Source organism: Quercus suber, unplaced genomic scaffold (assembly GCF_002906115.3).
Source record: "Quercus suber isolate HL8 unplaced genomic scaffold, Cork oak 2.0 scaffold_361, whole genome shotgun sequence".
In the NCBI taxonomy this organism is placed as follows: Eukaryota; Viridiplantae; Streptophyta; class Magnoliopsida; order Fagales; family Fagaceae; genus Quercus; species Quercus suber.
This window is the reverse complement of record NW_027069813.1, coordinates 280,769-296,247: the sequence shown is the minus strand read 5'-3', so window position 1 is coordinate 296,247 and position 15,479 is coordinate 280,769. Positions and strand designations below refer to the sequence as shown.

General features: G+C 34.7%; 1 protein-coding gene across 2 annotated transcripts; it reads left to right on the top strand.

Annotated features, from left to right (window-relative positions):
* Window positions 1-10,545: 10,545 nt before the first annotated feature.
* On the top strand, window positions 10,546-15,210 carry LOC112010514 (UV-B-induced protein At3g17800, chloroplastic). Of its 2 annotated transcripts, none has more exons than XM_024042861.2 (2): window positions 10,546-11,047; window positions 14,238-15,210. In XM_024042861.2, exons 1-2 carry the CDS (start codon window positions 10,677-10,679, stop codon window positions 15,040-15,042), a joined length of 1,176 nt encoding a protein of 391 aa, XP_023898629.2. In that variant the 5' UTR covers window positions 10,546-10,676; the 3' UTR covers window positions 15,043-15,210. The 2 variants fall into 2 exon arrangements, with proteins under 2 accessions (XP_023898629.2, XP_065616354.1); XM_065760282.1 differs by lacking the exon at window positions 10,546-11,047 and adding an exon at window positions 12,394-12,517.
* The last annotated feature ends 269 nt before the right edge of the window (window positions 15,211-15,479 follow it).

Below are 15,479 nucleotides of genomic sequence, written 5' to 3'. Positions count from 1 at the left end.
CTAACAAAAATAAAAATTCTATGATCTATTTTTGGGCTAGTAGTTCACGGAAAATAATATTGTGTTTATTATACCCATGATAAAGTTTTTGGAATGAAAATTTGATGTGAATTGGTCTTGGAAGTTTCTAAGCGTGAGATGTCCATGCCTTAACTTGATTAGTTTTGTTCTATTTTTTTATTTGTGTCTCTTATTAATTTAGTTCTATTTTTTTTTTTAATTTCTTATCATTTATATTATATTTTTATTGTATTATCACTTAGTTTTTAAGGCTGGGTTTGGATTGCACTGATAAGGAAAGTAGACGTGCGTCTACGTTTTTTTTTTGTGGGTCCCGTGCACTGTTCATGAGACTCACAAGTACGGATTTTGACAAATTTTTCTTTAAAACTGGGTCCCACAGCACTATTTATACATTTAAAAATTATTTTGCCACCATGTTTTCAATTTTCAATTTTCAGTTTACAGCAATAAGCGATATCCAAGCAAACCCTAAGTATATAGTGCATAATAATAATCTTCATTGCGATCGAATATCTCCAAATTTATAGATGTTGACGCAGACATGGTACTTTACTTAACAAAATTAAATAGGATCTAAAGTAGCAACTTTTAATTCTTCTTCTTATTAGTTTATGCATTACTTTCATTTTCTTTTCGTTCAAATTAATAACATATATGCTATATTTAAATCATTAAAATAAATTACTCACGAGAGTAAGGTGATTGTTACTAAAAAGACAATGACACACATATCACAACACAATCCCAATCGTATTAAAGGAGCCTATTGATTAATATTGACGTAAAGTACAAATAAAGGGATTTGTATCATTTTTTTTTTTTTTTTTAAGTTTATAAAATGCATTTTAAAAAGAAGCAAGGGTATATGCAGTATTTTACCAAAAATGGAATTAGACTCCCCTGGAAACATAGTAACAGAAGCAGCAATTAGTTAATATTATTGTTATTATTTTTTCTTATAGACTAAATGACACTTGATTTCAACCCAAATTAATGAATCATGCTAATTGTAAAGCTAAGATACGTCGATGCAATCTCCATTTCCACCACCGCCACCTCTGATGGTGGCGACAACGACAATCTTCCCTACTGTTGTGGATTTTTGAAGAAGATAAAGAAAATACTAAGAAGAATACCAGTTTAAGCAACCCTTTGACAGGGCCGGCTGAACCATATAAGCAATTGATGCAATTGCTTAAGGCCCCCAAATAAAAAAAGGCCCCCACTTGTAAAAAAAAAATATATATATATATATATATAATATTTATCTATATATTTTAATTACAAAAAAAATATTTTAGGTATTTTTATTGGTCAATAAAATGCATTAAAAAAGCCACATTGTATCTTAAAATCCAGTATACTGCACAACAACAGTGCACATAACTTGATAGGATAAGACTGTACAATGTACATAGCACTGTGCAATCTTGTCCACGAGCCCCAACACATCACAAGGCCTAAACTAAGTTGGCCCCCACACGACCCCATACTAATTAATAAGTTATCACATTTTTTTAATGCAGATTCTTACTTTATCAATTATTATAAATTATCACAGCAATTAATTATTTGATGTATATTATATCAACTTATTTGTATTATAGTAATACTAATTTATTGAACCAAATAATAAATTAATTTTTATTTGTACAAATTTAGACTTTAAAGTTAAAAAAAAGAATCCACTTAAAATTTTCGCCTAAGGCCTCCAAAATTGTTGAGCCGGCCCTGCCCTTTGAAGATGAAAGCAATGGCAAGGACATTGAAATTCCAAAATATTATTCTTTTACAATTGAATTTAACGCAACTTACTATCAACACGAATTTGATTTGCAATTAATCCCATTTTTCATTAACTTCGTATTTATCATTAGCCATTCCCATGCAGCTCTAAAGACAAGGATACAATTTCACCAACAGCAAATGTGGAATTGCTTGGGTACCATACCACTAAACATAATAACAGCCCTATACACTTTTTAAATCACAGCTAAAAAACAACATTGATGCGAAAACTTCCTCATATTTATGTCACTACTGTTGGGCTTTGTGGAGCCTAGTTTATTTTTGGCCTAGCCCATTGTAACCCTATAAGTAGGATATAAAAGGCCGCTTTTATAATTAGGGTTTTTAAGTCTACTACTGTTGTTGTGTTTTTAGAGAGAGAGAAAAACACTGTAGCCGCACTTTGTATTTTTCCCTGATAATAGTGAAATCCCTGCAACTCCGTGGACGTAAGCAAATTGCCGAACCACGTAAATACTGTCTTGTGCGTGTGATTGTTTTTTCTTTGACGTGTGTTTTCTCTATTTTTTTTTTTTTGTTTCTCACAGGTTGGAATTTTGGTTAAATTCCCAACAACTGGTATCAGAGCCTAGGGTTAGGTTTGAGTGGGAGCAATGGCAGAGGAAGCAGGAAAGGCGTCTGGAATAAAAAATTTTGATGGCACAGACTTCGCGTATTAGAGGATGCAGATTGAAGATTATCTCTATGGGAGGAAATTGCATCTGCCTCTTTTGGGGACAAAACTTGAGGCAATGAAGGCTGATGAATGGGCTCTCCTTGACAGACAGGTACTAGGAGTTATCAGGTTAACTCTGTCTAGGTCTGTTGCACATAATATTGTAAAGGAGAAGACCACAGCAGATCTGATGAAGGCTTTGTCTGGTATGTATGAAAAGCCGTCAGCAAACAACAAGGTGCATCTGATGAAGAAACTGTTCAATTTGAAGATGGCAGAGAATGTATCAGTAGCACAACATCCGAACGAATTTAATACTATCACAAATCAATTGTCGTCTGTAGAAATTGATTTTGATGATGAGATTCATGCTCTGATCGTCTTGACTTCTTTGCCAAACAGTTGGGAGGCAATGAGGATGGCAGTAAGTAATTCTACAGGAAAGGAAAAGCTTAAGTACAATGATATTCGAGATTTAATTCTGGCTGAGGAGATTCGCAGAAGAGATGCAGGTGAAACCTCAGGATCTGGTTCTGCCCTAAACCTTGAGACAAGAGGCAGAGGTAATAACAGAAATTCAAATCGAGGCAAATCAAAATCCAGAAATACTAATCAGAACAGAAGTAAATCTAGATCAGGCCAACAAGTACAATGCTGGAAGTAAATCTAGACAGTCCACTTGATGATTGGGTTTTGGATTCAGGAGCCTCGTTTCATACCACTCCACACCAAGAAATCATACAGAACTATGCTGCAGGTGATTTTGATAAGGTGTATTTGGCTAATGGTTCAGCCCTGGATGTTGTGGGTATGGGAGATGTCCGGATATTGTTACCCAATAGGTCTGTTTGGTTACTGGAGAAGGTTCGACATATTCCTGACCTAAGGAGGAATCTGATTTCTGTTGGACAACTTGATGATGAAGGGCATGCAATACTATTTGTTGGTGATACTTGGAAGGTTACAAAGGGAGTTAGAGTATTGGCTCGTGGAAAGAAGACTGGCACTCTCTATATGACCTCAAGTCCAAGAGACACAATTGCAGTTGCTGATGCAAGTACTGATACAAGCCTATGGCACCGCAGGCTTGGTCACATGAGTGAGAAAGGGATGAAGATGTTGCTGTCAAAAGGAAAACTATCAGAATTGAAGTCCATTGATTTTGACATGTGTGAAAGCTGCATCTTAGGAAAGCAGAAAAAGGTGAGTTTTTTGAAAACTGACAGGACACCGAAGGCAGAAAAATTGGAGTTAGTACACACTGATTTGTGGGGGCCTTCTCCGGTTGCATCCCTTGGAGGTTCAAGGTACTACATCACTTTCATTGATGATTCAAGCAGAAAGGTATGAGTTTATTTTCTGAAAAATAAATCTGATGTATTTGAAACTTTTAAGAAGTGGAAGGTCATGGTTGAGATAGAAACAGGTTTAAAACTAAAATGTTTGAGGTCTGATAATGGAGGAGAGTACATAGATGGAGGGTTCAGTGAGTATTGTGCTGCACAGGGAATTAGGATAGAAAAGACCATTCCTGGGACACCACAGCAGAATGGTGTGGCTGAGCGCATAAACAGAACTCTTAATGAGCGTGCTAGGAGTATGAGGTTGCATGCTGGACTACCAAAAACTTTCTGGGCTGATGCTATTAGCACTGCAGCTTACCTGATAAACCGAGGGCCATCAGTTCCCATGGAGTTCAAAATTCCTGAGGAGGTTTGGAGCGGTAAAGAGGTAAAATTTTCCCATTTAAAAGTTTTTGGTTGTGTTTCTTATGTTCAACTGATTCTGATGCTCGTAGTAAACTTGATGCTAAGTCTAAAATATGTTTTTTCATTGGCTATGGTGATGAGAAATTTGGCTATAGGTTTTGGGATGAACAAAACAGGAAAATCATCAGAAGTAGAAATGTGATATTTAATGAACAGGTTATGTACAAGGACAGGTCAACTGTAGTATCAAATATTGCAGAGATAGATCAAAAGAAATCTGAGTTTGTCAACTTAGATGGATTGACTGAAAGTACTGTCCAGAAAAGGGGTGAAAAAATAAGGAGAATGCAGATTCACAGGTAGATCAGAGTACACCTGTAGCTGAAGTCCGCAGATCTTCCAGGAACATTAGACCTCCACAGCGTTATTCACCTGCTTTAAATTATCTACTATTGACTGATGGTGGTGAGCCAGAGTGTTATGATGAAGCCTTGCAAGATGAAAATTCAAGCAAGTGGGAGTTAACCATGAAGGATGAGATGGATTCCTTGTTGGGGAATCAGACATGGAAACTGACTAAATTGCCAGTAGGAAAGAAGGCTTTGCACAACAAGTGGGTATACAGAATAAAGAATGAGCATGATGGTAGCAAACGTTACAAGGCTAGATTAGTTGTTAAAGGGTTCCAGCAAAAGGAAGGCATTGACTACACAGAGATATTTTCTCCAGTTGTGAAGATGTCAACAATTAGACTAGTGCTGGAATGGTGACTGCAGAAAACTTACATCTTGAGTAGTTAGATGTGAAGACAGCATTCCTTCATGGTGATTTGGAGGAAGACCTTTACATGATTCAGCCAGAAGGGTTTATTGTTCAGGGACAAGAGAATCTAGTCTGCAAACTGAGAAAGAGTTTGTATGGCCTAAAACAAGCTCCTAGACAGTGGTACAAGAAATTTGACAATTTTATGCATAAAATTCGGTTCAAGAGATGTGAAGCTGATCATTGTTGCTATGTTAAATTCTTTGACAATTCTTATATCATTTTACTGTTGTATGTGGATGATATACTCATTGCAGGGTCTAGTATTGAGGAGATTAATAATCTGAAGAAGCAATTGTCAAAACAGTTTGCAATGAAGGATTTAGGAGCTGCAAAGCAAATCCTTGGTATGAGAATCATTAGAGACAAGACTAATGGTACATTGAAGCTTTCACAGTCAGAGTATGTGAAGAAAGTTCTCAGCAGGTTCAACATGAATGAATCTAAACCAGTGAGCACCCCTTGGGTAGTCATTTCAAACTGAGCAAAGAACAGTCACCGAAGACAGAAGAAGAAAGGGACCATATGAGCAAGATGCCTTATGCCTCAGCTATTGGCAGCTTGATGTATGCTATGGTGTGTACAAGGCCAGACATTGCACATGCAGTGGGAGTTGTGAGCAGATTCATGAGTAGGCCTGGAAAGCAGCATTGGGAGGCAGTCAAGTGGATTCTGAGATATCTGAAGGGTTTATCAGATACATGTCTTTGTTTCATAGGTGCAAATTTGAAGTTGCAAGGTTATGTAGATGCTGATTTTGCTGGCGATATTGATAGTAGAAAGAGTACTACTGGGTTTGTATTTACTCTGGGTGGTACAGCTATATCATGAGCTTCAAATCTACAAAAGATTGGTACTTTGTCTACTACAGAAGCTGAGTATTTTGCAACAACTGAAGCTGGAAAGGAGATGATTTGGCTACATGGTTTCTTAGATGAATTGGGTAAGAAGCAGGAGATGGGCATTCTACACAGTGACAGTCAGAGTGCAATCTTTCTTGCCAAAAATTCAACTTTTCATTCAAAGTCGAAGCATATACAAACAAAATACCACTTTATCCGTTACCTTGTTGAAGATAAGTTGGTAACACTTGAGAAGATATGTGGATCTAAGAACCCAGCAGATATGTTGACTAAGGGTGTCACTATTGAGAAGTTGAAGCTGTGTGCAGCTTCAATTGGTCTTCTAGCTTGAGGACAGGAGGATGAGTTGCAGGATGAGGGATTGCTTTTGGAGGATAGCGGCTGATGTTGATGATTGAACTAGTCTCCAAGTGGGAGATTTGTTGGGCTTTGTGGAGCCTAATTTATTTTTAGCCTAGCCCATTGTAACCCTATAAGTAGGATATAAAAGGCCGCTTTTATAATTAGGGTTTTTAAGTCTACTACTGTTGTGTTTTTAGAGAGAGAGAAAAACACTGTAGCCGCACTTTGTATTTTTCCCTGATAATAGTGAAATCCTTACAATTCCGTGGACGTAGGCAAATTGCCGAACCACGTAAATACTGTCTTGTGCGTGTGATTGTTTTTTCTTTGACGTGTGTTTTCTCTATTTTTTTGTTTCTCACAGGTTGGAATTTTGGTTAAATTCCCAACAACTACTTCTTCTACTGGTGGCAATGGGAAGGCTGTTGGTGTTGGCGACGGCGGTGGCCTCCGGCATCAGTAGTCCTACCTTTCTCTCTCTTTATGACGAATCCAGTTTTCTCACTTCTCTCTCAATTTTTTCTTTCTCCCTCCCACTTTTTGAAGTTAAGGTTATAACAGTGTGGACGACTAAATTTCGAGTTTGAAATAAAGTCAAACAAGTAAAATAGTTTCACAAATTCGAATTTGTATTGATGAATATGTGGTACAATTCTCTATAATTACAAAAGAGTGATCCTCTAATTCGATCTCTTTGAAAGATTTGTTGATTGGAATTATGGTAATATGATTTTGATTTGAACAACAAATATCCTTCAATTTGGCTAAAGAATGGCACAAAGATCTTTGAAACAAAATTACAATGAATCTTTGGTTATTAGCTTATTAGAAATCCTTTGTTTTTCACGTTCTTCGCGTGTTCTTCGCTTGTTCTTTGTCTTCGAAGGTTTGTGGTGGAATTTCTTCAAGACTTTAGAGGCTTGAATCCATAGAGCTTCATTGATTTATGGTTTCTTGAAGTTTCTGGAGGCTTTTGAGCTTGATTCCAGTGACGTTTGAGATCTAGGAAGATATTTTGGATGATTTCTCTTCGAATGTTTTTCGTATTTGAAAGTTTGTGGCAAAAGTTCTTTGGAGCTTGTAGGGCTTGAATTCGTAAAACTTCGCTGTTTTGTGGTTTATTGAAGTTTTTGAAGGCTTTTGAGTTTGATTCCAGCAAACTTTAAGGTCTAGGCAGGTAGTTTGGACGATTCTAGTACGAATGTTCTTTGTATTCGAGGTTGAAATTCTTTAAGTTTCTGAAGGCTTCAGGGCTTGATTCTAGTAGAGCTTCTGTATTTCTGAATCTTCTTTGATACTGCTTGTGGCATGGATACCTTGGTGTCTTCCAAGATGTCTTGGTGTGTGTTCCAAGATGTGTTGGTGTGTCTAAATGCCTTAGGAAGGTTTCTATTTATAGGAGTTTGGTGGTGGGTGAGCAACATGTGGCGAAATTTGATTGGTGACATGTGTCACAGTTTGATTAGAGGAGCTTTAAGAATCGTGGCATCTTTTGATTGACCAAAATGTTTTGGCTTTTAAGATGACACATGTCAGCACCTGATTGGACTACCTGTGTTATTGCTTACGCGCATCAAGTTGCTTATGTCATTACTTGCACGCGCCGATGTGTGATTGGTTTTTGCATGCATTTTATGTCCCTATTTCAATGATACTTGACAAATTTCTGTTGGTTTCTGAATAGTGACAGCAAAACCTAGTAGCAGTACATGGTACTTTATAATTGGCTGTAACTTTTTAGATTTGGTAGCATGATGTGTCAGCTTGTGATAAGTCGGGAATTTTCTCTCTCTAAACGGTATTTCCAATTCCGACTATAAGTTTTAATTTGGTACTTTTTTTAAAAGTGTAGAGATTAAATTAATACTTTTAAAATTATAGCGTTTAATTTGGACTACCCCAAAATGATAGGGTTTAAATTATGTAGTTTTTTTTTTTATTATTATTTTTATTATAAGTTGGTTCCCACTTGGACTAAATATTGATACGGTTCAATGCTATAGATTGTACTTGATATTATTCAATTTATAAATATCACTCATTTCATAAGGTCTTTTAGTTTGGATAGTTATAATGGAGAGAGAAATTTGAACTCTCCATATTATGTACAAAGGAGGAGGTGCAACAAGTTAAATTATAAAGACTCTTTAGAGTTTAGTCAACATTTTTTATACCTTCCCCGTTCAAAATTCAAATTCTTCCTCTCTAATTGTTAATTTATAAAAAAAAAAAAGTAAAATATGAATTGGTTGAACTAGAAAATTTAAACCCCCTATTTTTTTTTAAAAAAATTTTTGACTTTCTTTAATTTTTTTTTTTTTAGAATACTAAGTATTTTAATACACACACATACGAAGAGTGAGGAGAAGGTCTTAAAGAAACTGACAGTGATATATTTTCAAAATGATCTAACTCTTGAATAAACAACATATGCTTTAAACTTCTTTAACTCAAACTCATTAATAGTGACCGAAAGGTTTTTTTTTTTTTTTGGTTGATAAGCTAGAGTGACTGAAGGGTTATTACTTGGTTGTCGCATTCTCACAATAATTGAAGCTTATCAAGATATTTTTCTTATTTCTTTATTGCGTGATGATGAATAATAATAATATGATGACTAAGTTCCTTCTCTTTTGTTTTTTTTTAATGAAAAAGGCCAAAATTCCAGTTCCACAAAAGAATAAAATATCTGGTCCATTACATTACAGTGTGCCGGGGTGGCAAAATTCCAGTGTGCCCGCCGTAGTGTCCAAATTATACACGGATGTGACTCCTCTACCTTTCAAAAGGAGAGAGTTGAATGGTAAATCACGATCGAACTTTCATGTTCACTATAAGAAAATTTGTCATATTATATTAATTTGCAAGAGAAAATATATATATAGATAAATAAAAGGAACTTATCCCTAAAAGTTTATTAAATTTATTTTAGTTTAGCAGCTACCTAAATCTCTATTATCAAATTTCTAATAGTTTTAAATTACTATCTTAAATCTTAATTATTAAAAGTTTAAAAAATGTAAAAGAAATTGTATTATTTGTTTTATATTATTACATTCATTTCTCATAATTTTTACTTTTGAAAAAAAGAAGAAAGATCATACATCCTAAGTTTTTTCGTTTTATAAATTAAGGTAATCTTTTTTATTCAATCCGGATGATATTTATGAGATGTTTTATTTTAGAGATTAAATTCTATAAAAATGTGGTGTAAAACTCATGTTTTACCCCTTCAAGCCTAACATGTCACAGCATCATGCCACATCATCTTATCACATATTTAAGAATAAACATAATTACACTCAATCAATTCTAATACCATATATAAATCCAACAAAATTGGGAATTTATTAATATGTTATTAGATGTGGTAGGATATATTGAATTTTAAGAAAAATGCTGATGTGGCAATTATTTATTCGATGATGTAAAACATGAGTTTTACACTCCATCCTTATATGATTTAATCTCTATTAAAAAATATTTCACAATTGTTGATATAACAAGTTATTATTTGTAAAGAATAAATTAATGCAAGTAAGGAAAAATAAAATAAAATAAATCTAAGAGTTTTTTTTATATAAAAAATTTACTTTTAATGAAACGGAAACATAGGTAAAAGATCTAAAAGCCTTTTATTGGGTAAATTACGATTTTGGTTCCTAATGTATATTTTATCCATGAAAATAGTCCTTATCATTTTAAATATATTGGTTTATTCTCTAATTTTTTGGGTATTGTATTAAAATAATATATAAATAACAATGATATTAAAATATTATTTTTTTTGTCATATAAGCTATCACGTGTCCTTAATTTAAAAAATATAATATATATTTGAAACTAGTTTATTTTTAGATTCAAAAAATTCTTTTCTTTTAGGAACCAAATTAAGGTTAAAAACCCATAATTCAAAACAAAAATTCATTGCTTTTTTCATATTTTCTCAAGTATTAAGATTATGTTTGGCATTGGCTGAAAAAAAAAAATTTACTATTTATCTTATTTTTATTACTATTCATATATCTCATTGTATTTTTTAATACTATTCATAGGTTTTATAGTACTATTACAACTAATTTTTTATTTTATTTACAATATTTTTAATAAAAAATTTTAATTTCAATTAAATAAACTGCTTTTCAATGGACTCCATAAAAACAAAAACTTGAAGCTCAAGAAAACTAATCAAAGGAAAAAAATTGTAAAAGTTACCATACTTTTTCCCAAAATTCGATTTTTGATATAATTAGAGTTTTTGTTGTACTCTCTCTCCAATAAATATCCCCCCATAAACACTCCAAGTCCGAGTGCGAGAAAGGTACCAAAAAGAAGTCAAAAGTACTTATCCATAAGCACTACCACATATATAAATCATTGAGAACTTCCCATTCATCCCCCAAAAAAAAAAAAAACAGAGAAACCCAAATCCCAAAATCCCATTATCAGTTGATGGACCTTGCTACCATCTCTCTCCCTTCTCGCTCACTTTATTTTTACTTCTCTCCCAAAACTACCCTCAGCTTCCCCACCAGGCCCACTGTTGTCTCCCTCAAGCCCAGGGGCGTTTCCGTAATTGCCAGCGCCGGCGCTAGCCACCACTGCGAGTCGTCTTCTAGCAGTAGCAATAGCAATAGCAGCCTGAACTCGCCGCTAGAGCAACGGTCACAGGCGGGGAAGTTTTTAAGCAGTGTGTTGCAGAATCACAGGCAGCTGTTCCACGTGGCTGTCACTGAAGAACTAAAGCTCTTGGCTGATGATCGAAACGCCGCCGTTTCCCGTATGCTCCTCAGCTCTCACTCTGACGAAGCCTCCCTTCACAGGTTTAGGTTTCTTACCTTTTTTAATTTTATTAAAAAAAAGTATATATTTATATATTTTAATTTTAGGCTAAAATATTGAAAAACGAAATTTTAAGTTTAGGGAATTAAAAAAAAAAAAAAAAAACTTTTGGTTATTTTAGCCTTAATTTTAATATATATTACTCGTTTTTTTACACGTATCTATGTGGAGTCGGTGAGTTTGTTGGCCTTTGACTTTAATTTATGAGTTGGTGAGTTTCTTTGGTTCTTTCGTTGGGATTTTTATTTTTATGTGGTTTAAATTTGAAAGGCTAAAATATTGTTTCAACCTTTAAGGTCCGTTTGGTACGCGAGAGCATGATTTCAATTTTTAAACAAGTTACAACTATTTTCACACAATTTTTTCACTCACACTTATTTCCAAAAAAGTTGAAATCTGTTATTTATCCACACGTACCAAATTTGAAGTTCATTTCGCTCCCAAATTATTGCAAATTTTATACTAGGAATCCGATTGAAAACTACTTATTTTATTGAAATTGAAATTTTTTGTACGTACAAAGCGAAGCAATGGGACTCAAATGAGACCCACTCACTTAACAGAGACCAAGGAGTAAAAATAAGCTATAAGCTAACTTTTTCTGAAATCCCAAAAACTAGCTAAAGAACTTCTTTAAATAAGCTATTTGTCCTTATCGTTTAAAAATTATTGGAAAAAATTTCTTTTCACCCATAAACTATCGAAGGAACCTCTTTAAAAAGATTAGGGATGAAAAATCGAAATTCGAGATGAAAACAATATTTTAGCCAATTTGAAAATGCAAAGAAAAGTAAGCTTGCAAAACCATGACGCGGGTCCTCCATAAGATTTTTTGTCTTGTGTAACAGTTGCATATGTTGCTCTCACATAAATGTGGACCACCCACAAACATGAGACCTGTCCGTATGTGAGGGAGGCGTTTTATGCAATTATTATACAAGAAAACGTCCCGTCACAAATTTGGTTGGGCCAATGAGCTCTAACTCAAATGCCCACAAGAATGGATGGATGGAAGATAAGGTCATGGGTTCTAACCGACCGGTTATTTTTGTAGCTTACAATTGAAATAAGTAATGTCTATATCGATTGTCATGTGCTCATGTAATGACATCTTTGTTACATCAAAACGCAGGCCGTTATATTGAGACATATATCTAAGATTAGGTGTTCTAGTTTGACATGACCTGGTACCTAAATAAATTTCATTCTGGGCATGGGAAACTGCTAATTAAAACAAAGATTTGGTTTGGACACTCATTGAATAGAACAATTGATTTTCTTAATTTGTGTTTTGCCAGAGGTGGTCCTTTTTTTTTTTTTTTTTAAGGAAATATCATGTCTGTATGAAAGATTATGAGTCTTGTACTAGTGACATTTTAGAGACAATTTTAACTTTGTTGTAACTAACAAGATTGATTAGAGAAATGCATGACCTATTCTGGATTCTTAAGGTTTGTTTCCTTTCTTACCATTGATTAGGTCTCTTATAATATCTGACTTGTGAATTAGGATTTGATCAACTCTATGATAGGTTGCATTTTGTAGATCATGTGTGACAACATCAGTTTGTTTTGATAATTCGATCCATATGATTTCATTCAAATCTTGTGGGTGGTAAAATTTTGTGAGTTTGGAATTGAATCAAATGGTTGGATTTGTGAACCCAGTTGTTGTTGGATCATGAAATGGTCTTTCTGATCCCCCTTTCAAGTGATGATAAGATCTGTTAACAGCTTAGTGTGGAACCTAACTTGAGCACCTAACAGTATTTTACTGGATTTGAAGCCACTCATGATGAATTCAGTTGCAATTGGTTTACATTTTTTTTTTGGTAATTTGAAAGATTGTTCAATGAAGGACTGCAATTCAATGCTTTATAACTACTTTAGGTGTCATGTAAATGGAGAGAAATAATTTGAAACCTCTCCTGCTATATAAAGTTTACTAACTTTATGGGCACGCTAGCAAGAAATTTTAATCCGATGCTCATTTGAACTTTCAGGCTTATGGAAGAAATGAGAAGTGCCATTTGTTTGTAAATTTAAATATTTTAGAGTATCTTGATGATGACTTGCAATAAGACATCATCAATAACATAACAGCTTAAACTTTTAGGATAATCGGTAATTTAACAACCTTCTTAGTTTCTGCTATTCTAATACTCTACATGATTGACACTGATTGCATGGGAGGTGATCATGTGTGGACAAACTCACTGTAGGAGAGGTGTAGTGTCTATATCAATTAATTGTAGAATAGTTGTCCATGGTCTTATGATGGACCTGCTCATTCACCTGGCTCCTGTGGATGGATACCAAGTATTCCACCCTGTGCCCCTCTTGAATGTGTATTACTTTCTGTCAGTTGAATGAGTTTAAAATGTATATATATATATATATATATATATAGATGGCTAAGATGCAAGTTCAAAAATTTCCTGGATGTTGTAGAACCAATACTTGAGGTTAATATCAGCTCACTGGATGTAGGTGAATGTGTACCATATGTTGGACTTTAAGCGGCTGAAAAGTCTTGCAGTCTTCCTTTATTAAAGAACCACAAAAAGTTGGGATCATATGGTTAATTTTCACTTTACTAATGTCTGGCTCCTGACCATTTGCTGTGTTAGAATTTCAACGATTAAATATTTCAATATCATGTTCTTAAACTCTGAAAACTATTTAGGATGTATTGATAACAAAAGAGAAATTTAAATCAAATGCTTGAAGCTCATTTTTAGTGTAGTATATCATATGCTGAGCCTTATAATGGTGAATTCCATTGCTTAAAAGGACAACATAATCCTTTGTAACAGAATAGTTAAATTAGTAGAACAGAGTGTTTGGTTCCTGTTGAAAATGTGTTGCATCCCCCTTTTCCATATGAATAGTTGGCTACGGAACACTTGGGTTCTACTTGCACTGTTGATTGTGCTGGTTATAGCTAAAATTGCTCACCAATGTAGAGGGTTTCTGCTAAGCAACACTTTTCACTACATTAAACAAACTAGTACTGATCTTCAATTGATGTTTGGGGACTGAAATAGTCATTTTTGGAACTTTTTTTTTTTGTATATATTCACCAGAAGAAAAGTATTTTATCCTCTCTCTCTCTCTCTCTCTCTCTCTCTCTCTCTCTCTCTATTTGACCTGAAATATATCTGAATGCCAGGAGGATTGCACAACTAAAGGAGCATGAGTGCCAAATAGCTGTTCAAGATGTCATGTACCTGTCAATATTTTATAAATTTTCTGAAATCAAAGTCCCTTTGGTTCCAAGGCTTTCTAGATGCATTTATAATGGCAGACTAGAGATATGGCCTTCAAAGGACTGGGAGCTGGAGTCCATTCACAGCTTGGAGGTTTTGGATATGGTTAAGGAACATGTCAGTGCTGTCACTGGCTTGAGAGCAGATTCTAGTGTCACAGAAAATTGGGCAACAACGAAGATCGCACGGCTCATGCTTGGCCAATTATATGTGGCATCCATCTTGTATGGCTACTTTTTGAAGTCCGCCTTGTTGAGACACTGCTTGGAACGAACCGTAGGTTTGGCAAACCAGGATCTTCATCTCAGTCACAGGCCCTCCCTTCACTTCCAAGAGCAATGTTCTTATGGATTGGAAACCCTTCTCTTTGGCGGTATTAGTAACAGACAATCTGTGTCATTTAGTCAAGGGTCAAGTAACTCAGAAATGAAACTTGAACCATTGAAATGTTATGTGATGGGGTTTGATCCTGAGACATTGCAGAGATGTGCAAAACTTAAATCTAAGGAGGCTGTGAACTTGATTGAGAGTCACAGTAGTGCACTTTTTGGGGATGAGAAGACAGGTTTAGTTGAGAATGATGAGGTGATCTTGACTTCATTTTCTAGTCTGAAGAGGTTGGTTTTGGAGGCTGTTGCTTTTGGCTCATTCCTTTGGGACACAGAAGAATACGTTGACAATTTGTATAAACTCAGGGAGAATAATTAGTTGAAAGGGGAGGATTATAAATAGCAAAATTGTGGCTTTTGAGTGCTTTTCTTTGTATATAGAGGTTCTGCCATCTGCTTTGCTCTGGTTTGCAAGTACTGTTAACAATTTTCTGATGTATAGTGTACAATAATGTATAGTTTTGAATGGTAACTACTTTCTCTCTCATTTAGTCATTTAAATTGATAGCTGTTTCTTCCATATAATGTCGTGACTTTTATTGTCTTATTGACTATTACTGTCCGAAAATTACCTTATCTGGCTGCTCCGGACTTTTTAACTGTCTGAAAATTATCTTATGTGCCGGCTTTATGAAGTGGGCTTAGGAGATACTTCTCATTATTGTAAATTGGCATTTTTATTGATGGTAGTCTCTTCAATTGGTGTATTAATAAGTTTGATCATGAATTATGGGGGCATGTCTATTGATGTTAGCC

Excerpts from the sequence above, each read along its gene's own strand:
- LOC112010514 (XM_024042861.2), top strand. The coding sequence starts at position 10,677 with ATGGACCTTGCTACCATCTCTCTCCCTTCTCGCTCACTTTATTTTTAC. Across the intron at positions 11,048-14,237 it reads GACGAAGCCTCCCTTCACAG|GAGGATTGCACAACTAAAGG; the intron begins GTTTAGGTTTCT and ends TCTGAATGCCAG.